Source organism: Andrographis paniculata, unplaced genomic scaffold (genome assembly GCF_009805555.1).
Source record: "Andrographis paniculata isolate CXL003 unplaced genomic scaffold, ASM980555v1 Contig50END, whole genome shotgun sequence".
NCBI lineage: Eukaryota > Viridiplantae > Streptophyta > Magnoliopsida > Lamiales > Acanthaceae > Andrographis > Andrographis paniculata.
The window spans coordinates 1,187,404-1,211,409 of record NW_026137585.1 but is presented as its reverse complement, the minus strand read 5'-3'; the positions used below and the strand labels follow the sequence as shown (position 1 = coordinate 1,211,409).

The window sequence follows — 24,006 nt, the reverse complement described above, 5'->3', positions numbered from 1 at the left end:
AATTTTTTATATATACAAAAATTTAGTTAAAATATAATTATTAAATAATTATAAATTAATATTAAAAGAAATAGTTAATTCAATTAAAATATAAAAAAATTATTGATTATAAAATTTAAAATACATAATTATTTTTTTCTAAAAAAATGACAAATTGTATGGATTGACAAAAATAAAAATAATTAACAAATAAGACGAGATAAAAATAAATTTAGATGACGAAGATAATATTTGTTATATCTTTTATATATTTTATTATTAAAAACTACGACATAAAACATATTTAAAGTGCTTTATACTAAATAAAAAGAAAAAGAAAGGCATAAAATATTTAGCAATTGACAAAGTTGCAATGGCCTACACTTTTAGTCATGTATACGTTACATGGGAACAAATACACCAAAGAATTTGCCTCGTGCAGAGTATAATCAGAAAAGGGAAAATCCTAATCATATTTTATTATTTTATGTACTCATTTCGTCCCTAAAAATTAGAATATTTGGGTTCAAAAATTTTAAAAATGATAATAATTTATTAAAAAATAATAAAAATAAAAAATTTAGTTGGGAGGGATATTAAGAAATAAAAATAGTCACTTTTTTAATAAAATATTAAACAAAAAAATTATTTTGGTATGTTTGGTTGGCTTTCCGGACATGGGTAGCATTATGCTTTGAACTTCTTTTTTTTTTTAAAAAAAAAAAATATTACATTCATATTGAAATAATTGAATACATATTTTCAATTTTTTTTCTTAATCATATACTTCCTCCGTCACGAAACTAAATATCCATTTGCTTTTTGCATGTAGTTTTAAAAATATTAGTATTATATTGAGATATAGTAGGAATAAAGTAGAAATAACTAAAATAACCTTATTAGTATGTGCGATATAAATGTAATGACATTTGTGTAATATATTGTAAATTGTAAGGGTATTTGTAATGTTAGGTAGATAGTACAGTTACTAAAAAAAAAAAAAGGAAATGGATACTTTGTCATCAGACGGACTAAAATGAAAAAATGGATACTTTGTTATCAGACGGAGCTCTCCTTCTATCCCTCAATAATTTATCAATTTTTCTATTTTGGTATGTGACATGACGAAGTATCCATTTAATTTTTTAATAACAGTATGTTTTGCTAACATTAAAAATACTTTTACAATTTATAATATATTACACAAATATCATTATATTTATATCAGACAATACTACTAAAACTATTTTAATTATTTTCTTACTTTATTCATAAAACACTCTAATATAATATTAATATTTTTAAATTTTAATGAAAAAAAACAAATCCGATACATAAATAAAAGACGAAAGGAAGTATATCATGTATTAAATATGTCGAGTAACCGCCTACGTTACAACCCATGCATACCTTCAGAAAAGCACACCGTAAAATCTGCCTCGTGCAGAGTACAGAGGTGGAAATAATTAATTAAAACTAAAACCCTAATTTCTCTTTACCTATTTATTACAGCTCTTGCATCTTCAATCGACACTTTCGATTTGCAGCAAATTGTTCTAAACTCACACTGCAAAAAACTCGAATCAATGGAAAACGCTTTCTCCTTTTTCATTATCCTTATCTCATCTCTCATATTTCTTGCAACCTTATGGAACGCGATCACTCTCACCAAACGCCGCCGGACTCCGGCGAAGCTTCCGCCGGGGCCGAGAAAGTTTCCGGTGATCGGAAACTTGCACAACCTTGTCAGCTTCCGGCCACCCTACCGGGTTTTGGCCGACTTGGCCGCAAAATATGGGCCGATGATGCATTTGCAATTGGGTCAAATCAGCACAGTCGTTGTATCGTCATCCGACGTAGCAAAAGAGTTCTTGAAAACTCACGACATTACCTTCGCGAATAGGCCGTCGTTTTTTGCGATAAATATTATATGTTATGGGCCTACGAGCATTGCATTCTCGCCGTACGGCGAATATTGGAGACAGTTGCGGAAAATTTGCACAGTAGAGCTGTTGAGCACGAGACGCGTACAATCTTTCCGCCCTATAAGGGAGGAAGATTTTTCAAATCTTTGCCGATGGATAGCTTCGAAAGAAAGGTCTTTGGTCAACTTGACGGAGAAACTCGCCGTGACGACATGCGACACGGTTATGCGAGCGTGCCTCGGGAATAAGACCGATGAACACAACCATTTCATAAATATCGTTAAAGAAAGCGCAGCCGTAGCGGCCGGATTCCATCTCGTCGATGTCTATCCATCGATTAGATGGTTCGGAACGATCAACGGATTTAAAGGCCGAATCGAGAAGGTGCACAAGTTAGCAGATAGAATACTCGGGAAAATCCTCGACGAACACAAAGTAGCTGCCTCGCGAAAGAAAGAGCGCGAAGATTTAGCCGATGTTCTCCTCAAGTACCATAAGGACAGCGGACATGAACTGCAATTAACCGATGACAACATAAAAGCGGTGCTTCAGGTACTTTGATTTGATGTTTTGAAGAGATTTTTACAAGTGAGACGATCATTCTGATCATCTAACTTAATGTGTAAATAGGATATGTTCGATGCTGGAATCGAAACATCGTCGACAACTGCAGAGTGGGCTATGGCGGAACTGATTAAACATCCGAGAGTTCTTAAGAAGGTACAAGATGAGGTGAGGGAGGTTTTCGGCGACAAGGGATTTGTCGATGAGTCCGAGTTCGATAACCTAAAGTATCTGAAGTTAGTGGTTAAAGAAACACTGAGGATGCATCCGCCGGTGCCGCTACTGATCCCGAGAGAAAACTTGGAGGCCTGTGAGATTAATGGATACAAACTACCGGCGAAAACTAGGGTTTTGGTGAATGCTTGGGCCATTGGAAGAGATCCTAAGATCTGGAAAGATGCCGACAGCTTTATACCGGAGAGGTATCTCGATAACATTTCGGTTGATTACACCGGGAAGAATCTCGACTACATCCCTTTCGGTTCCGGGAGAAGGATTTGCCCGGGAATGACTTTCGGCCTCGCCAACCTCGAGCTTCCATTGGCAATGTTTCTCTATCACTTTGATTGGGTTTTGCCCGATGGAATGAAGCCTGAAGATTTGGACATGGCTGAAACTGTTGGCATTACAGCAAGAAGGAAGAATCCTCTTTATGTGATTCCTATAATGAAGAACCCTGTGCCTCTCAAGTAAAATCGAGGCATTCTATCGATCTTTTTTATGTTATGTTTAATTAAGACATTGAGTGTCATGGTAGATTGCTGTCTTGATGTTTGTTGGTACTATTGAACTTGTTTCGTTTTCTATGGTTTGGTTGTTTAATTTTATGTTTGATTTCTTGGAAGAATGACCTCTCGTTTATTACATCTTTGTTACTTGCCATTCTTCCATTTCGAGGTCTTGTTTTATCGATCTTTTATATTGTTAGGTTAAATTAGGAAGAACAGAAGAAAACCATAAATGAAGAAACAAAAGATGTAAATTATATATGCTTAGGTATGTTTTTCAATTTTGTTTTCATATTATTTATAAAGATATCTTACACTAAAATACATCATATGCAATCCCTTTTTGTTTTTCATTATAAATTTTCTTCACACCACCATAAGGACACAATAGTTCATATATATATATACAACTCGAAATAATTTATTTGTAACAAATCCAAGATGGATCCTATTGAAAAAAATGAACAAACTCAAATCACATATACAACAAATAAAATAATAATAAAGAATCATTTTTTTAAAAAAAGTTAGCATCTAACTCACCTAATATGAGATATTTTGTAAAAGTTCAAAAACAAATATATATAAATTTGACTTATAAAGCAGATAATATCGTACTAATGTTGAATTATCTCAATCATTAGTTCATTACAACATTAGGGTTGTTATGATAGTATTTATCACTCCTTTCATTATTTGCTTCGTAAGCGACAATGTCCATGTTAAGCTTCATCGAGCATGTACTCACTACAAAAAAAAATTATTTTTGTAACAAAATGTTTTTATCTCTAAATCTATTTTTTTCGTTACTAATGACATTAGAGACGGTATTAGAAATGAAATTACGTTAGCTACGTGAACTTTAGAGACGGAATTCCGTTACAAATATATTATTTTTTTTAGTGATTTCACGTGTCTTATTCCAAAGTTAGCTTAATTTTGACATCCTTTAATCTTTAATAATTTCAATTGCGTAAAATTGTTTTTTTTTTTTTTTTATATATATATATATTTCTATTACCCAAAATCCAAAAATCAAACTTGGGCCCAAAAGCAATAGATAGAGTGGGAGATGAAAGCCCAATGAAGTAATAGCAACTCAACATAAAAAGAAAGGCCCAAAGAATAATAACTTGTTAGGTTGGGAAAGCGATTAAAAGTGTGCAAACATGGAGGGAGAGAAGAGTAAAATAACATATAGACAAACAAGATAAAAAGATGCAGCAGTGTTTGATTGTGTTTTCAATTTGAAAATTTTGAAAATAATAAAAAAAAAGTGAGAATTTGATATTATATTTTATAAAACTAAAATATTTGATATAATATTTTTTAAAAATTAAATAATATTAAAATCTCTAAAAATTGCTATTTGTCAGATGCCCACAATAATTGTCTCTCAGGTGCAACCGGAGCTATATGCGAAATTTGTACATGGATATGCAAAATGGGAACAGTGGAGACTTAATGCTCTGATACTATATCGGATGCGCAGAATGACGTCTCACTTAAAAGTTCATACTGTTAAAAAAATACATCATTAATTTATATATTTGAATCAGACAAAAAAAGATTAATGATAATCCAATTTAACAGTACAATAGAAATAGATTGTGTGGTAGTTGGGGAAAGTGGTTTAAAATGTGTATACGTGGAGGAATTCACATCATGCAGTTGAAGATGGAAGTCGAAAGAGAGTAATAATAAATAAATTAATAAAAATAGACAAGGAAAAGAAAAAGATATCGAAAATCTCTTTAGAGCATCTCCAACCGATCTCTATTTATGGTGTTTTAATCCTATTTTTGCCGCGATGCTGCTCTAATCATACGCTATTTCATGCACAAAATTTAGAGTTTGCTATTGTGTTGCACTGTAGCAAACGCTATTTGTTTATTTATTTATTTTTTAATTTTTTAATTTTTTAAAATTATAAATTTAATTTTTAGTTTTAATTTTTTTTTTAATTTTATTTTAAATTATAAAAATAAAAAGTTGTTTAAAATAATAGAAAAAATTGAATATTTGAAGAATAATAGTGAAAAACGGAGTTATGATTAGAGTTAAAATTGGATAAATAGAGACGATGGTTTGGAGATGGCCTTAGCTCTTAACGTCGTATTGGTCCATCCGGATAGTTAACAACAGATCCTTTGATCCCACAGTGAATAAATTGTCGGTGCATGTACAAATTCCATGGTGAAATATTTTAAAAAAAAAATTCACGTTTTATAAATTCTAAATGAATTCCACTTAAAATAATATTTTTAAGAGAAAATTTAGAAATAAATTCGTACAAATTTGACCAAATGCGGACAATATTATACTGGTTAAAGTTCACAAATCTAACAATAGTTCAATTGTATATATATTGTAATAAATGTGCAATTTTGAACGTGCCTTATATAGGTTTTGTCCGCACCTGTTGAATGCACTGTCCCTAGGGCCCATTCATTTTGAATGACAGATCAGGTGCAAGTGGAGGTATAAATTCAAGACCTAGCCAGACTCTGATACCATGTCGGATGCTAAATGACCGTTTTATCTAAAAGTTCGAATTTAGAGAACATATATCCATAAACGGAAGTCCCAACATACTCCTAATTTAACCGAATAAGCATATGTTATATGGGTGACCAACGTATATTTATACATATATATATATATTGATTATCCTTATACCGTATATTAATCTGATCAAATCAGCGTCATATTGATTTGACAAGACCAACAGCTCATCACATGAAATCGTTTGTTAATAGTTATTTTAGTAGTAAAGATAATAGTATTAAATATTTTGTTTGGTTATGTTTTAAATTTAATTTTAAATACGGTGATTTTTAATTTAAATACTATTTTAATATGATATTTTATATAAAAAAAATAATATATTTTATTAAAAATCGATGATTTTAAATAGATTCTCAATAAGTTGAATTTAAAAATTTTAAATTTAAAAAAAATATTACTATATTATTAATAAAATATTATTAGATGTAATTAAAATATTGGCCTAATAATCTATATACATTAAGAAAAAAAATTAAATAGATTGTTTAAATTACTTAAAGCTTATTGATTTTCGTGTATTAAAATACATTAGTGTAATTTGTTTATAATAAATAATTTTATCTATTTATAATTTTATTATACTAATTTTAATAAATAATAATTAATTTATTATTATTATTATTTTCTTTATTAATTTTCTGTACCATTGCAATGTGGCATAAAAAATTGAAATAGAGAGAATAATATTTATAAGATGATATAATTTTTGAATGTGAAATTGTCATTCTAAATGATTGTTAAGTCTTATAAAAATATTCATTTTTTTGTACTGTAAAAGTATCAAAATCATTTTATATGTTATAATAAAAAGATATATATATATATATATTTGTAGGATTTGGTTTACTTTTACTTTTCATATAATTTTTTGTGCAAAAAATATAAAATCAAATACTTTTATTTTTTTAATTTATATTAATTATTGATTTCAAATTTATAATATCATATAAAATCTATTTATATAACATGGCATAAGTATTTCAATTTGAAATTTTATTATGTAATATACAAACTTAACTTTTAAAACTAAATACTCCCTCCGTCCCATGTAATATGGGTGTATTACTGTAGACACGAGAATTTAGATAAAATATAATTAGTAAATAATTAAGAAGTGTATTAGTAAAAGTAATTATTATTTAGTAAAAATAATTATAGATTAAGATTAAAGATAAGTAAATAGTTTAATTAAAATTAAAAAAATTATAAAATTTAAAATGCGGTTAAAGTGCATAATTATATTTCCAAAAATAGAAAGAATAAGTAACGTAGAGCAGACGAAAATAGAAAATAAAGACAACTTATGTGGGACGGAGGGAGTACAACCAAACAAACTATAAAGGAACACATTGAATAGTGAAATTATTCATAAAAAATTATTTTAAAGTAAATGTAGTTAAATTGATATTAAAACAATTGACATGAAATATAGATTTTTTTTTTCTTTTTTTTTTTTTTTTAAGTAATATAAATTTTGGAGGACATAAGCCTCTTACATTAATGGGCTCTGGTAGTGGGCCCATCCCTATTGGGCCGGGCATGGTCTCATATGCCTACTGACAGACAGAGTATTTATTTTGATATGGAAATATGTTGTAATTACTACAAATATTTATCAAAAATATTTATTTTTAAAATTCTTTCCAGTAATGTGTTTATTTGTTTTCTTTTTCTTAATTTTCTTATTCAACTTATTAATTCTGTATACCAAATATAAAAAAATATAAAATATATTATTTTAAGTTAAATATTATATTATTTTTGTTAAAAAATATTTTATATTCTTTATTTTTATTAATATTATTATTATTATTATTATTTAAAAATTGCAATCCAAAAATTGACTTGAACTAATAAAGTCATTGTTTTTTTTCAATAAAATATAAAACCAGGCATACATTTAAAATATTACATCCAATAGTTATATTAATTTTTAAAATTAATATATATATATATAAATACAAGTAAATATATTATATATTAATTAAAAATTTATTACTATCATTCTACTAAAATATACATAATTCAATTATACATTTATTTTCATATCAGAAATAGATATATTAGTCTCGACCCGTGCTATGTGTTTATTGGATACTATATTAAGTTTGTTCTTTTATAGTTTTAAATTCAAATAAATAAAAATATACTATTTATTTTCATAAAATATTCAATTAAAATAGAATTTAAAAATAATAAAAATAAAAATTTTATTTTAAATTAATTTTAAATCACAACCAAACAAATCATATCTACAATAATAAATATTTTTGTGCGTGTTGATATTTGAATATTAATTATTATTATATCAAAACGTAATATAAATTAATAAAAATTACAAAAATAGTTTAATTAGTGTCTTATAATTGACATTTGTATAAAAAATTATACAAATATAAAGATATTTTTAATATTAACTACAATAACACAAAAGGTAAATGTAACCCTTTGAAGCGGACGGAGGAAATATATACTAGAGTATGTTTACCTGTGAGTTTTTTTCCTATGATTTTACCATTCCAATTTTTTTTCCCTCCAAAAGATATTAAATCAAACCTTTATTATTTATTTATTATATAACACCAAAACTTTATTTTATATTTGAAACATCACATCAATAAATATTTATATCATATCAAATAACTATTTGAATTCAAAAGTTTACTATTCAAAATCAAAACCCAAAAACAAAACCTTACGAGTAAACACACCCTAACACTATAAGAAAATATCATTTTTGTAACGAGATTTTTTCGTCTTTAAATTCTCTTTTTCCGTTACTAATGATATTAAAGACGAAATTAATGATGAAATTAAGTTAGCTACGTGATCTTTAATAGAATTCCATTACAAATATACTATTTTTTTTTTTTTTTTTGAGTGTAACATGTTCAATGACTAAAGTAAATTACTGTTATTAAGAGAAGTAAAATTAGATATTTTTAATATAAAAATTGTCTGAATAAATTAATATTATATATTTAATTCTTTATTAAATAACTTTCATTTTTTTTTCCATTTAAAATATTGAATTGATTTTAATTTATATTAAATCAAATAATTTAATTCCATTCGAAATTTGATTGTTTTTCAAAATATGACAAGATACAATAATTGGTGGGACCCAAGTATTTTTTTTTTTTAAAAAAAACCAACAAAAAGATCAATGAGAAAATTACATAAAGGAGTGTGCCCATACACAATAAATATGAAATAAATTTACGAACAACTTATTGGGAAGTGGGGGTAAGCAATCATCGGTCCTCGAACTGTTCGATTTGCATTGGTTCATTGGTTCAATTGGATCCGAAATTCCTTTTATAAATTTTTATTTTAGTTCAATTATAATCGACAAATCTGCTTCCAACATCTTAAATAGGATCAACTTTCCTTAAAGGCGCAATTAACTCACATTAATAACAGTTTACTAACAGCGATATAAATACTTGACCAGAAAAACAATAGATGAGCCAAGGTATTTGTCGATCGGGTTCGATTATCAATCAATTTACGTTTGGGGATATCAATTCAGTACATATTCCACTGATCAGTGCTGATTAAGGACAAAAACAATTACAACTCTTTCAACCAAAAAAACTATCATGGTTAACCTAGGAAAATACCTCCATAGGTTTACGTCGTCACAAACGCGTGCGTACTGACAACGACTATACAGCAGAGCAGCTCAAAGTTTGATCATCCTCTCCGATTGGAACTCCATTATTTCCGATCTCCGTCGACCTCTCTGGTAGGTTTCAGTGTTAAACAACAATTCAAAACATGGAGAAAATGAGGAGAAGAGTGAAAGCACACACGATAATTTCTTTCTCTATATTTTGGCTCTCAAACCTACTCACCACCAAACTTTTTCTCATTTGATCGTATATATCACGTAACCTTGGAAAGAACAACCTCTCATTAATTTCTTTTTGCATGAAATGGGATGGAGTCTTCTCTAATGATTCTGCACGAGTCTGACCATCTCAAAACTGTTATATTTGACTCTTGTGGCCATTTAAAAGATTGGACACAATGAATAAAATTGAGCCCACAAATTCAGATTGCAGCAAGATTGCAGAGACGACCTTTTCTACAACCTACGAATACTATAAAAAGTAAGGTTGCTGCAGTATGAAGAAAATATATTTGTCTGTATGCTAAAATTAACAAAGAGTTTTTTCATTCACATTTTCAATATTTTATTTTGGTTAATTGAAAAAAAAAATTCAAATTTTAAGAGAATAAAAAATATATATTACTCCCTCTGTCCATTTTGAAATGACTTTTGGGATTTTGTAGTAAATTAAGAAATAATACTTCATTCTCATTTGCCTTACAGATATCCTTATATTTGTATAATTGTTTGCACAAATTTCATTATAATAGTATTACAAGACACTGATAGAAGTATTTTTGTCATTTTTTTTTATTTGTACTACGTTTTCATTTAACAATTAATATTCAAATATCAACACGTAAAAAGTAAATGAGATCCTTAGAGCCGGACGGAGGTAGTAGTATTTTATTAGTTAGTGGAAGTGTGTAAGAAGATTTGATATTTTTGCCATTTGATTTTATGTAAGTTGAAATATTTTAGATATTTAGTTTTAGATTTAGTTGATTTATATTTAGTCTTATTCATATATTATATTACTTAAATTTGAGTTTATGGAGCCTGTTTTGTATTGCTTTCTTTATTTGATAATAAATAACAAGATCTCATTATTTTCCCTCAAAATTTTTAATAATATAAAAAATAAGTGTATGTGTAATCCTATATTAGTAATTCAAATAAAAGTTATGAGTATTTTGGTATTAAAATATAATTATTTTTACTAAAAAAAATAATCCTTTAAAATGGGAAGAATAAAATTAATAAAAATAATACTTTAAAATAAAACGAAGAGTATAATTTTGATTATTTATATTTGACTGCGCACAGAAATTATATATTCCCTCGGGCCATATCTATCATAAGTAATTATATATGTGTACAAAGCTATTGAAATATTCCACAACAATAAAGAATGCAATACACGTTAATGTTATAGATGAAGGCTAATATATTTTACTAATTTAATTTGCAGGCTATTAGTTGCGATCTATCTAAAATATTATATATATATATATATATTTAATATTTTTATTTATGACGTGAAAATATCTAAGATGGAAATGAACCATTGGGCATTGTCGCCCGATATTATGCTACAAAAACTCATTGATTACATTATTCAATTATTTGCGTCGTATCGTTTTATAAGAGACAAAAATGATAAATATGTTTAATAATGTACTAAAAATCAGTTTATCCAAAATATTAATAAATTTGTTTAGAAAAAAAAATTATTTTTGGTCTCAATATAATTAAAATTTATTAATTTTTGTTCCAATATAAAAAATTTATCAATTTTGGTCTCAATATAATCAAAAATTCTTCATTTTTGGTCATAATATAAATTTTTTATCAATTTTAGTTCCAATATAACCAAATTTTATCTTGTTTTGTCCCACCGTCAACAAACCGACGGAAAATGAAATGACATGCAGCTCTCATTTGGAGAGGAACTAGACGATCTTTTTCGTCGGTTTGTTGACGGTGGAACAAAAAAAGATAATATTTGATTATATTGGGACAAAAAATGATGAGTTTTGGTTATATTGAGACTAAAATCGATAAAAACTTTATATTGACACAAAAAATGATGAGTTTTGGTTATATTGGGACAAAAAATTATGAGTTTTGGTTATATTGAAACAAAAAATGATGAGTTTTGATTATATTGGAACCAAAATTGATAAAATTTTTATATTAAAATCAAAATTGATGAATTTTAATTATATTGAGACAAAAATGATTTTTTCCCATTTTTTTACATATTTTATATTGAAAAGTCTTATAAGTATAAATAAAATCAGCTGTAACTTCAGATCTCCAAAGAGTTTCCAAAAATGGAATTCGACTTCTCATTATCCTTTGTTTTCATCTTTTCCTTCTTCCTGTTTTTTGCAATGGTTTTTAGATTAATTACCCGATCCATACCCGACCCGAACTCGAAACTCCCTCCGGGGCCGAGAAAGCTGCCGGTGATCGGGAACTTGCACCAGATGGTCACCAGCTCGAAGCTGCCACACGAATTGATGACCGACTTGGCCGGAAAATACGGACCGGTGATGCACCTGCAGCTCGGCGAAGTTAGCCATGTTGTCATTTCATCGCCGGAAGCCGCAAAAGAAATCATGAAGACGCATGAACTCAACTTTTTTAACAGGCCGGCATTCATGGCGGCCGATATTGTGCTTTACAACACTTCCAATTTGGTAATGGCGCCGTACGGCGAATACTGGAGACAGATGCGCAAGTTCTTCACCGTGGAGCTGTTGAGCGCGGCACGAGTCCAATCATTCCGCGCTTTAAGAGAGCAAGAGTTTAGGAATTTGTGCCAATGGATCGCGTCCAAAGAAGGTTTATCGATCAACTTGACAGAGAAGATCGGCTTCACTACTTGTGATATTGTAATTCAGGCATCGCTTGGGAAAAAGACCGACGAACTAAGAGAATTCACCAACATAGCCAACGAGAGCGCCGAGCTTGGAGCTGCATTCACTCTTGCTGATTTCTATCCTTCGATCGGTTTGCTTCAGCAAATCAATGGCGTAAAAGGCAAGTTAGAGAGGCTGCACAAAAAGGCGGACAGGATACTTGTAAAGGTTATCGATGAACACAGATCATCGACAAAGGATGAGTCTAAACAACACGAGGACTTCCTAGACGATCTTCTGAAGTTTAATGATTCGGGAAACCAAATACAGGTGACGGACAACAATATAAAAGCCGTCTTACTGGTTTGTCGCCGAGCTTCTAAATTCCTTTTTACTCTATTCGATTTTTCTTGAATCCTTCGAGTTTTCTAATTCTTGTCTATATAGGATGTGTTTACTGCCGGGATTGAAACATCCTCGATGACTACGAATTGGATTATGGTGGAAATGATGAGGCACCCAAGTGTTTATAAGAAGGCACAAGATGAGGTAAGATTGGTTTTCAAGGACAAGGGATTCGTCGATGAGTCTTGTTTCAACGAGCTGAAGTATCTAAAGTTAGTAATAAAAGAGTCTCTAAGGATCCATCCGCCGATACCCATATTGTTTCCTAGAGAAGGTACAAAGCCGTGTGAGATCTTCGGATACAAAATACCTTCAAAAAGTAGAGTCTTGATAAATGTATGGGCACTCGGAAGAGATCCCAAGTACTGGAAAGAACCCGATAGTTTTATCCCAGAGAGATTTTTTGATAATCCGGTCGACTTTAAAGTGAACAACTTTGAGTACCTTCCATTCGGCGCCGGGAGAAGGATTTGCCCCGGAATATCATTTGGCCTCGCTAATGTTGAGCTTGCTTTGGCGATGTTTCTATACCACTTCGATTGGGCTTTGCCCGATGGAATGAAACCTGAAGATATGGACATGACTGAAACTTCCGGCGTTACGTTGGGAAGGAAAGAACCATTGTATGTGATTCCCAGAGTGAAGATACCTTTATGCAGCCGCGGCGTAGTAATAAGCACATAGCGCTGATTATTCTTTCATATTTTACTAAAGAGAGTGAAGATACTTGTGCTTCGAAAACAAGACTGATGCATCTCATGTTCAACCAAAAATCACTAAATTTATGTATTTATTCTACTTTCAATAAGGAATTTCTGATTGTTGTGTTTTTTGCACTTCTGTTATCACCTTGTTTTAAATTACATCATAGATTTCTGTACATAGAATATGTGTACGTCTTGTTCTTGATGATTTTGATGTTTCAATTTTGTGATTAATACACATATGTGTTGTTCTTTTGGGTAAGAAGACACAATAGTTTGCAAATTAGATCGAACAAAAAAGTTACAAGAGACACACTAGAGTTAATGAGATTCATATCATATCAACTATGTCTTTTGTTTTTTCGTTTTTCTTTTTTTTTTTTTAACTTGAAAATCCGCAATCGCTACCGAAGCAAAGTTAGATAAACTAGAAAAACTATGTGTATGTTGGTAGTATGTATGCATTGTTTTTTAAGGTTCGAATCTGAGTTTGGACTTTAAAATTACTAAAAAATTTAAACTAAAATAATACTCAATGTAATATAAATAAATATTTGATATGATAATTTAAATAAAATTTTGATTTTTTGTTATTTATATTTAATAAAAAAAATAAGTATTCTGATTTGATAATTTATTAAAAAAATATATATATAAATAATACGGCACACTAAAACCAAATTATAGTGAGAGATGGCAAAATCACCAATTCATCTATATTAAAACATTTTCGTTAGAGACAACGAAAGTTTGAACTATAACCTCACAATCACTAGTTCACTCCACATTACTGAACCTTTCAAAAATATTTTGATATGATATTTTATGAAAAAAAAAAATTCTATTTCTATTAGAACTTGCAGTGTAAATATTGCTAATTTTTATTTGAACTACTAAAAGGAAAAAATCTAATATCATTATGAGGATACTTTTGTCTAATGATAACATTTGGGATGAGAGTTTTGATATGAAGTCTTTAAAGTGGAGTTAAAAAGTAATTATAGAGTCTATAAATGAGATAATGAATGGAAAAATTATTGAAGTCTTTACAAAAGAAGGGGGAAAATAAAAATGACCACCATGCATGGATAAATCAATCAAAATTTCTCCAAAATGTAGCTCTTTATTTAAATATTTTTGCTTTCTTGTTTTTGTGTTTCATTTCTTTTATTTCCAAACACTTGTATTATGTGTTTGATCAATCCTACTTTGAATATCGATTTTTAAGTTGTTATTTACCTCTTGTATTTTTATTTTTTTTTGTGTGTTTTTGATCCATTCCAAAATCCACACACGTGGGAGATTGTCCGGAAAACTCTCTCGAGTTAGCCCGGGAATCTCACCTTTTTCTCCATCCGCTTGGCCCAACATTTTAGTATGTTGTCGATTGGAACTTTTCAACGACAATAAATTGGTACGCCCAGTAAAACTGTCGATCATCTCATGTGTTTCATGCCATTAGGGAATCAAAATTTGGAAGATTCTACCGATTGATCATCTTCCAACAAACTTGCCAAATTTGGACCTACCACTTACGGTAATGTACTTCAAGATCTCATTAAGGCTGAAATCTAAGCCTCTTTACATGATTCGGCCCTCGAGATCTCACAATATTTAGCGAACACCATCTCACTGACCATCCAAACTGAAATGGTATGGTTTTGGGACAAAGAAGAAAGTGAAAGAAATCCTTTAGTGTTGGAAGACAACCAAAATGAGGTAACTTCTTTTGTCCAACCATCTAAGGAAACATATTTTGTTCCTATTGCATCGTCGCCATTCTAATATAGTCAAGTGACATTTTTTGCGAAAAAATGTGGTTCCTCGAGTCCGTGGCCAAGGGAACACAATTTTCTCAACTCCTATAGTCGGACAAGGTATTCAACAAACCTTGTCCTTGAGGTATCCAGAGGATTTTAGTTCGATCCACTTTCTCTATGAGTTCTGACCTCAGTCAAATACATTCTCGAATATCCTATATGCTATGGATATCATATTCATACTTTCCGTTTTCATATCTATTAGGGTAGCTTCTATTTGATATAGAGGTAGCGTCTATAATACCTTGAATGTGTAATTTAAATTATTAGATCATATTGTTATTACCTTGTTTTGATTAAATAAATTTAATTAATAATTAATACACTATGTTTTTTTTTTAGATTGATTTTTCTTTTCAAATATAACGTAATTATTCAATACAATTATGATTTATTTTTTAAAAAAAAACTAAAAACCTATTAAAATTAAGAATTTCAATTGTTAAACTACTTATCTTTAAAATTAACCATAAGATTAACAATTGAATTGATCATAGATCTATAATTATTCAACAATTGTAACTTCTTTTTCAATAAGTGCCGTAACTCTTATAATAAATCTTTTATTGAATTAATGTAACACTCTTTAATTTTATCGTAGCTCATTAAGAAGGTTTTCATCATCATGGTTCATTATAAGTAAGCTTTTAATAAAGAAATTTTTATGAATAAACAAAAGTTCATAAAATGTCAGAAATCTTCCTTAATTCTCAAGAACATTCCAACCAATTTTTTTTATTATAAATGAATGAAGTGTTAAATCCGATATCCTGCATTGTTGTGACGAATTATGATTAATGATCAAATAACTAACAAAAAAAGTTTTAAAAAAACACAGATTTACATGGTTCACCAATAACGTGTTGATTACGTCTACAAAAAACAAATTTATTCACGACTGCAAAGGGACTCTTTAACCCCCGACTCGCTGACCGGCCGGAAGACCTCGTAAAAACTTAGCAAAGTAAAAACTAGATTTAAAACATATCAATATATATCTAATATAAATATATATAACTAAAAATTAAAAAGAGTTGGTTGGTTCACCTTTAATACTTCAAGAAATTAAATGACCACAGGACTTTATTATTAGTCATAAAAAAAAATAGACACCATGACATCCCTTTCTATTCTCACCAATACTCTGACATTGAGTAATGTTTATAATATTTTATTAGTAGAGATTTTGATATTTTTGTCGACAAAACAAATTACACTAGGCAAATCATATTGACAGATGGCAAAATTTAAATCCATAACATCATGGCCACAAATTCACTCCCCATACCACCAAATCACTCTTTATATAGTGAATACTAATATTTTTTATTGAAAAAAAGAAAAGCACAAGACTCAATTATATTTTTTATATTAAAAATAAAAGTTATTTATTTTAATATTGATTTTGATAAATATTCATGTTTTAATCCATTAATAGTTATAATATAATATCTGATAAAATATCCAAACAATCATAAATAAATCTTTAATAATTTTAATTTTAAAACTTTAAATTTAACAAATAGTGCAGCACTATTAATAAAATACTATTAAATAATAATTATGCAAATATTTTAATGGTTTGTTGGTGATATAATTATTGTAAGTGGTACGGAACTTAATGTTGCATGTAGACTCGTAGGTCTGGGGTTTGAATTCATAATCTTACAGTTATAAGTTCTCGCTCCACACGTTCCATCCTGGACAGTGATATTGTCATTCTTAATTAATGATTGTTTGGTTTCATATTTTTTGATAAAAGAATATTATACTCTTTATTTTCAATTGAAGGTATATTTATTATTATTATTTTGTAGTAAATTAGACGATTTCCAACAGCTAAATTTTATTTATACAATTTTAATATAAATACAATTGTTACAATATTTTTACTTCAATTATAATATAATATTATAATTTACTTCAATATTATTTTATACATCATTTTAAACAATTTTTTACTTTTATAATTTACACCATTTTTTTTATTTTTTTTTTAAAGAAAGGCAATGTCAATTTTTGGATTGTTGCAAAACCAAAAGTGGCATTGCACTGCAACAACGTAAAAAATTCCACCAACCCGCATTGGGTTGGAGATAACCTTACTACTACTTTTCATTATGCATTAATGTATATAACTATTTTTGACGTAAAATTTAAAAAATAATAATATTTTAATTGTATCATATAGTTAAAAACAATATTCACTATGTCCTACATAATTTATCAATTCTTTTTATTTTCGTCTATCCAACATAATTTATCATTTTTTTAAAATATAATTATACATTTTAATTATATTTTAAATTTTATAATTTATAATTTATTTTTATTTTAAGTAAACTATTGTTATTAAGAACTATGTTAATCTTACTCAATAACTATTGTTATTAATACGCTTCTTAATCGAAAAGAATATAAAAATAAATATTTACTATTTAATATAAAAACAATGATATAATGATTAATATATAATAAAGTAGGAATATTTGTATTAAATAGTGGATTCCACAATTAAAGAGAAATGTATATATTAAATATTCTCAAATTTTTATATACGAATTTGAATGTAATATGCATTTTTGTTCTTTATTTTAAGTACAAAAAGTAGTTTAATCTTTTTACTAAATAACAAGATAAAAATATTGTTAGTTGAATGATAAAAAACAAAAAAAACATAAGTTTAAGTGACATAGAGTATATAAAATATAGATAAAAAATTAATATAAAAAATATATAAAAAAGTAAAGATAATTTTATAGTGATATAGTTATTTATGGAAATGAAACTATTGTTTTGAGACGGACAAAAAATGATAGACTATTTAATTGAGACGGACAAAAATGAGAGTATTTCTTTTATAGCTAATTTCTAAACACTAAAAGAAATTTTCTTTCTGTCATACATAAATGGTTCATAATTTTTATTTTTGTGATAATTTGTCATTTTTTTTAAAAAATATAATTATACATTTTAATTATATTATAAATTTGATAATTTATAATTTTTTTAATCTTAATTAAATTATAACAATATAACTTTTGTTTGACTTCTGCTTTACGGTTTGTGGCGTTAGAAAACTAACTCTAATTCCTATTTAAAGACATAAATTTCATTCAAAACGAACAAGTGCTCACAAATTTGTAGCGGTTTAAAATCAACATATTAGCAACAATTTTAAAATATTTAAATAAATTAAATACCGTATGGTTCAACTCGATTATGTGTCGGGTATTACATTTACGATTGAATATTAATTAAGTATAAATAAAATCAGCTGTACTTGAGATCTCCAAAGAGTTTCCAAAAATGGAATTCTGACTTCTCATTATCCTTCGTTATCATCTTTTCCTTCTTCCTATTTTTGGCAATGGTTTTTAGATTAATTACCCGATCCATACCCGACCCGAATTCGAAACTCCCTCCGGGGCCGAAAAAGTTGCCGGTGATCGGGAACTTGCACCAGATGGTCACCAGCTCGAAGCTGCCACATGAATTGATGAGTGATTGGGCCGGAAAATATGAACCGGTGATGCACCTGCAGCTCGGCCAACTTAGCACCGTCGTGATTTCATCGCCGGAAGCCGCAAAAGAAATCATGAAGAAGCATGAGCTCAACTTTTTTAACAGACCGGTAACCATTGCGACGGATATTATACTTTACGACACTTCCAGTTTGGAAATGTCGCCGTACGGCGAATACTGGAAACAAATGCGCAAGTTCTTCACCGTGGAGCTGTTGAGCCACTCGTGTCGCGCTTTAAGAGAGCAAGAGTTTACGAATTTGTGCAAATGGATTGCGTCGAAAGAAGGTTTGTCGATCAACTTGACAGAGAAGATCAGCTTCACTACTTGTGATATTGTACTTCAGGCCGCGCTTGGGGGAAAGACCGACGAACTAAGAGAATTCAACGACATAGCCAATGAGAGCGCCGAAGTTGGCATTGGATTAAGTCTCGCTGATTTTTATCCTTCGATCAGTTTCTTGCGACAATTCAATCTGATTAAAGGCAAGTTAGAGAGGCTGCATAAAAAGGCGGACAGGATACTTGAAAAGATCATCAAAGAACACAGATCATTGACGAAGGACGAGTCTAAACAACACGAAGACTTCTTAGACAATCTTCTGAAGTTTAATAATTCGGGAAACCAAATACAGGTGACGGACAACAATATAAAAGCCGTCTTAATGGTTCGTCGCCGAGCTTCTAAATTCATTTTTACCGTATTCGATATTTCTCGAATCCTTCGCATTTTCTAATTTCTCGTGCTTATAGGATGTGTTTCAGGCCGGGATTGAAACATCCTCAATGACTACGAATTGGATTATGGTGGAAATGCTAAGGCATCCGAGTGTTTGCAAGAAGGCGCAAGACGAGGTAAGACTAGTTTTCAAGGACAAGGGATTTGTCGATGAGTCTTGTTTTGACGAGCTCAAGTATCTAAAGTTAGTCATAAAAGAGTCGCTAAGGATCCATACGCCAATACCCGTAATGTTTCCGAGAGTAAGTACAGAGCCGTGTGAAATCTTCGGATACAAAATACCTCCGAAAAGTCAAGTCCTGGTAAATGCATGGGCGATTGGAAGAGATCTCAAGTACTGGAAAGAACCCGATAGTTTTATCCCTGAGAGATTTCTTGATAATCCGGTCGACTACAAAGTGAACAACTTCGAATACCTTCCCTTTGGCGCCGGAAGAAGAATTTGCCCCGGAATATCATTTGGCCTCGCTAATGTCGAGCATGCTTTGGCTATGCTTCTCTACCACTTCGATTGGGCTTTGCCAGACGGAATGAAACCCGGAGATATGGACATGGCCGAGGCGGCCGGGGTTACGTTGAGGAGGAAAGAACCATTGTATGTGATTCCGAAAGTGAAGATACCTTTGCCTGGAAAACATGGCTGATGCATCTCTTGTTCAAACAATAATCGACATATTTATATATATATATATGTATGTATGCATGCATGTATTCTTCACTTTAATTTAATTTGTGGTTTGATTGTTCTATTTTCTGCACTTTTGTATTCAACATATGCGTTGGTTTACATCTCAGATTTCTGCAATAAATTTGATGTTTATGTTATGAAATTCATGTATGTGTGTTTCTTTTTTATAAAAGTCGCAATAGCTTGCAAACTAGTTTGGGGTGACAAGCTCCACCGACAAGGTTAATGAGATTTAAATGTAAATAATATTTTATGGGATATTTTAAATTAAATTAGATATTATTTTTAGAATATGAAAATGTTATATTGTAATGAAATATTTGTTGCAACTGAATATATTGTGGTTACATAATAATATTAATTGTTGCGGAATTCCACAACAATAGCTATAGTTCTAGAATCGGGATGAGAGCGAGGCTAAATTTTTAAAATTCCGAAGAAAATGTAATCTACTTAGTATCGAATAATTTTATTATTAGGGCTATCATATTTCGAAAATCATATAAAATAACAACTTACACCAACAATAATTACATATTATATGAAATTGATAAATAGTAAAAAAAAATATTAAAAAATAAACACAAAAAGTAACATCAACAAATACTTTTAATCGTAACATTCATTATATAACCATCATAATAAATGTAGTTAGGTTAATTAATTCAATTTTCATTTTCAGCACACCGTTCCTCCATCCCCAATCACACCATGCTTCAATTATTAAATCATGGACAGACATCTCGAATCTTGATCTGATTTCTGACATGATAAAATATATATATATATATATATATATTCAGGGGCGGATTTACGTGGGACAATCTCCACCCCCTAGAGATATATGAACAACTTGCCTCTCGTGTGTTATTAAAATGATTCATTCATTCAAATAATTTCCCTAAACTTGTAAGAAAATCTACTGTTCGATCGACTCCATTATGGATATCGACTTTACATCTTCAATTTTACTTCTTTCGTTCATCATATTGCTAGCAAAAATCATCAAAGTAGCCAGGCAATCCTCCGGCGTTTCGAATCTTCCGCCGGGGCCAAGAAAGCTTCCGGTGATCGGAAACTTGCACCAGCTCGTCGCCGGTTTTCAGCTCCCTCATCAAACTTTGAGCGACTTGGCGAGAAAATACGGTCCGATGATGCACTTGCAGCTTGGCGAAGTGATCACGGTTGTAATATCCTCGCCGGATGCGGCGCAAGAAATCATGAAGACACATGACGTCGCCTTCGCCAATAGGCCGTCGCTCCTAGCCCCGGAAATTTTGTTTTACAAGAATACGGATATAGTGTTCTCGCCATACAGCGAATACTGGAGACAGCTGCGCAAAATTTGCACGATCGAACTGCTGAGCGCAAAGCGTGTCCAATCATACAAGACTTTACGAGAAGGAGAAGTTTCGAAACTCTGCCAATGGATAGCTTCTAAAGAAGGGTCCGTGATCGAGTTGTCGGAAAAGGTTAGCTTAAATACGTGCGACATTGTAATGCAAGCATCGCTTGGGTACAATACGACGGAGCTAGCTGAATTCACGTTGATAGTTGAAGAAACAGTTGAACTCATGGCAGGAATGACGTTGGGGGATTTCTTTCCTTCGATAAAATTGATCGGTCTAATAACGGGGATCAAACGCAGGGCAGAGAGGCTGCATAAACATTCCGACAGGATACTTGGAAACATTATCGACGAGTGTAAAGCTACGAAAGATGAACCGAAGCTACGGGAAAACTTGGTTGATGTTCTCGTCAAGTTGAACGACGAAGGACACGAGCTTCACTTGACTATTGAGAACATAAAATCTGTCCTGCGGGTTTGTTGTCGAACTTCTTTAATTAATGGTGTTATAAATATGATATGTGTTAGATGATGTAAATGAACGCCACACCTAAAAATTAAGCTTATAGGGATACGCCTTGTTCATTTGTTTATCTACAAATCAGAATCAACCAACAATGTTAATGTAGTTTTAAATGCAGGATATGTTCACTGCTGGAATTGAAACATCGTCGACTACTGTAAATTGGGCCATGACGGAGATGCTAAAACACCCGAAAATCCTCAAGAACGCGCAAAATGAGTTGCGAATGGTCTTCAAGGACAAGGGACATGTGGACGAGGCTGATTTTGACAAGCTAAAGTACCTGAAGCTCGTCATCAAAGAGACTCTCCGGCTACATCCTCCGGCGCCATTACTTGCTCCTAGAGAAAACTCGGAGCAATGTAAGATCCACGGATATAATATACCGGCAAAGACAAGGGTAATGGTGAACGTCTGGTCCATGGGAAGAGATCCGAAATACTGGGATGATGCCGAGAGCTTTGTGCCGGAGCGATTTCTTGATAATCCAGTTGATTTCAAGGGAAGCAATTTCGAATACCTTCCCTTTGGCGCCGGAAGAAGGATTTGCCCCGGAATGTCGTTTGGCCTCGCGAATGTCGAGCTCCCATTGGCGATGTTTCTCTATCACTTCGATTGGCTGTTGCCTGATGGAATGAAACCTGAAGATTTGGCCATGGAGGAAACCTTTGGCATTACAACAAAAAGGAAAGATCCACTCCATGTCATTCCAAAACTTATGAATCCTTGTCCCGTAAGGGATGGCCTGGTGGTGTAGGGGTTACACGTGTGACCGTGAAGTTATGGGTTCAAACCCTAGATGCCTCAGGTCACCTGCCACACATAGTTCGGGCCTAGTTTGCAGGGTATTAGGTCCGGCCGGGGTTTACTCAGTGCCCACTAGTTCTAGATGAAGATGAAGACTTTGAGAATGTTAGAATTGACTATTTGATGTTTTAAATTCTTATATTTGCATTGTTTTTAGATTTATTTTTTTTTGGTGCTTTTAATTCTACTTGTTTTAGTATTCGATTGTTAAAAAATATTTATTATTATATACTTTTAAAAAAAGCGGATTTGTCGGGTTGGCTCCGAACCCTCCGGGTTCGGGGCGGGGCGGGTCCTGGGGCCGGGTGGAAGCTGGGCGGGGCGGGTCTCGGGGCTTAATATTTTCTAGCGGGGCGGGTCTTGGGGCCTGCAGAACCCGTCCCGAACCCGCCCTGTTGACATCCCTAATCGGAGTTTATTTAGTGGGTACCTTCAGATAGCTGCTGCAATTCCGACGTTATAAAAAAAAAAAAAGGAAAAACTTAGGAACCCATTGCCTGTAAAATAAAGTTCATCACAAAATTTCTTTGGTCCATATTGTTAGATGAATTTGAATTTGAAGGACGATTTCAAAGATCTGTTAGATGTGTATTACATTAAATTAACATACATTTAATTGAAATAGAAACTAAATTTGTTTATAATATGATTTTGAATAGTTTAAGAAAATTCATGAAACTATGTATTGCAATCAAGATTTTGTGAACATTTCGTTACTTATCCTTATCCTATGATTTTAAATAGTCACAAAAGATATTCCACGGCAATATATATTTGAAGCAAATCAAAATATTGTGAACATTTTTCATTACTTTTGTTGTTAATTAAAATATTCGTAAATAATATTCAATGAAAATGGAAAAAATGTTAGATATTTCCGTTACTTATGTGGTGACTTTAAAGAGTGAAAAAAAGTATAGCATGGTAATATTTGTAACAATGTAAAATATCACAAACTTTTATATTATTTGTGCAATATTATGTAATAAACAAATACACTGGCATTTAATTAAAACAAAACCCACCAAATAAATATGTTATAGCCATTTTAATTTTATTTATGACAGCTACTTTAAATAGTCACATAAACTAATTCATCACCAAAATTCTTATATATGACTTTTAATTGTCCTTTTTAAATTTGCAATAAAATTTTGTGATTATTACCTTCTTCTTTTTTTTTTCTTTTTTTTTTTTTAAT

At 30.6% G+C, this 24,006-nt stretch overlaps 4 protein-coding genes across 4 annotated transcripts; all 4 read left to right on the top strand.

Annotated features, from left to right (window-relative positions):
* The first annotated feature begins 1,531 nt into the window (after window positions 1-1,531).
* LOC127253378 (salviol synthase-like) lies at window positions 1,532-3,318 on the top strand. Its single transcript, XM_051277942.1, has 2 exons — window positions 1,532-2,456; window positions 2,535-3,318. Exons 1-2 carry the CDS (start codon window positions 1,566-1,568, stop codon window positions 3,159-3,161), a joined length of 1,518 nt encoding a protein of 505 aa, XP_051133899.1. The 5' UTR covers window positions 1,532-1,565; the 3' UTR covers window positions 3,162-3,318.
* Window positions 3,319-11,695: 8,377 nt separating this feature from the next.
* Window positions 11,696-13,488, top strand: LOC127253138 (salviol synthase-like). The gene is made up of 2 exons (XM_051277564.1): window positions 11,696-12,610; window positions 12,695-13,488. The coding sequence occupies exons 1-2, from the start codon at window positions 11,717-11,719 to the stop codon at window positions 13,334-13,336; spliced, it is 1,536 nt and encodes a 511-aa protein (XP_051133521.1). The 5' UTR covers window positions 11,696-11,716; the 3' UTR covers window positions 13,337-13,488.
* Window positions 13,489-18,498: 5,010 nt separating this feature from the next.
* Window positions 18,499-20,228, top strand: LOC127253388 (salviol synthase-like). The gene is made up of 2 exons (XM_051277960.1): window positions 18,499-19,368; window positions 19,454-20,228. The coding sequence occupies exons 1-2, from the start codon at window positions 18,547-18,549 to the stop codon at window positions 20,081-20,083; spliced, it is 1,452 nt and encodes a 483-aa protein (XP_051133917.1). The 5' UTR covers window positions 18,499-18,546; the 3' UTR covers window positions 20,084-20,228.
* A 763-nt stretch (window positions 20,229-20,991) lies between these two features.
* On the top strand, window positions 20,992-22,976 carry LOC127253431 (salviol synthase-like). Its single transcript, XM_051278034.1, has 2 exons — window positions 20,992-21,950; window positions 22,117-22,976. Exons 1-2 carry the CDS (start codon window positions 21,069-21,071, stop codon window positions 22,753-22,755), a joined length of 1,521 nt encoding a protein of 506 aa, XP_051133991.1. The 5' UTR covers window positions 20,992-21,068; the 3' UTR covers window positions 22,756-22,976.
* Window positions 22,977-24,006: the final 1,030 nt, after the last annotated feature.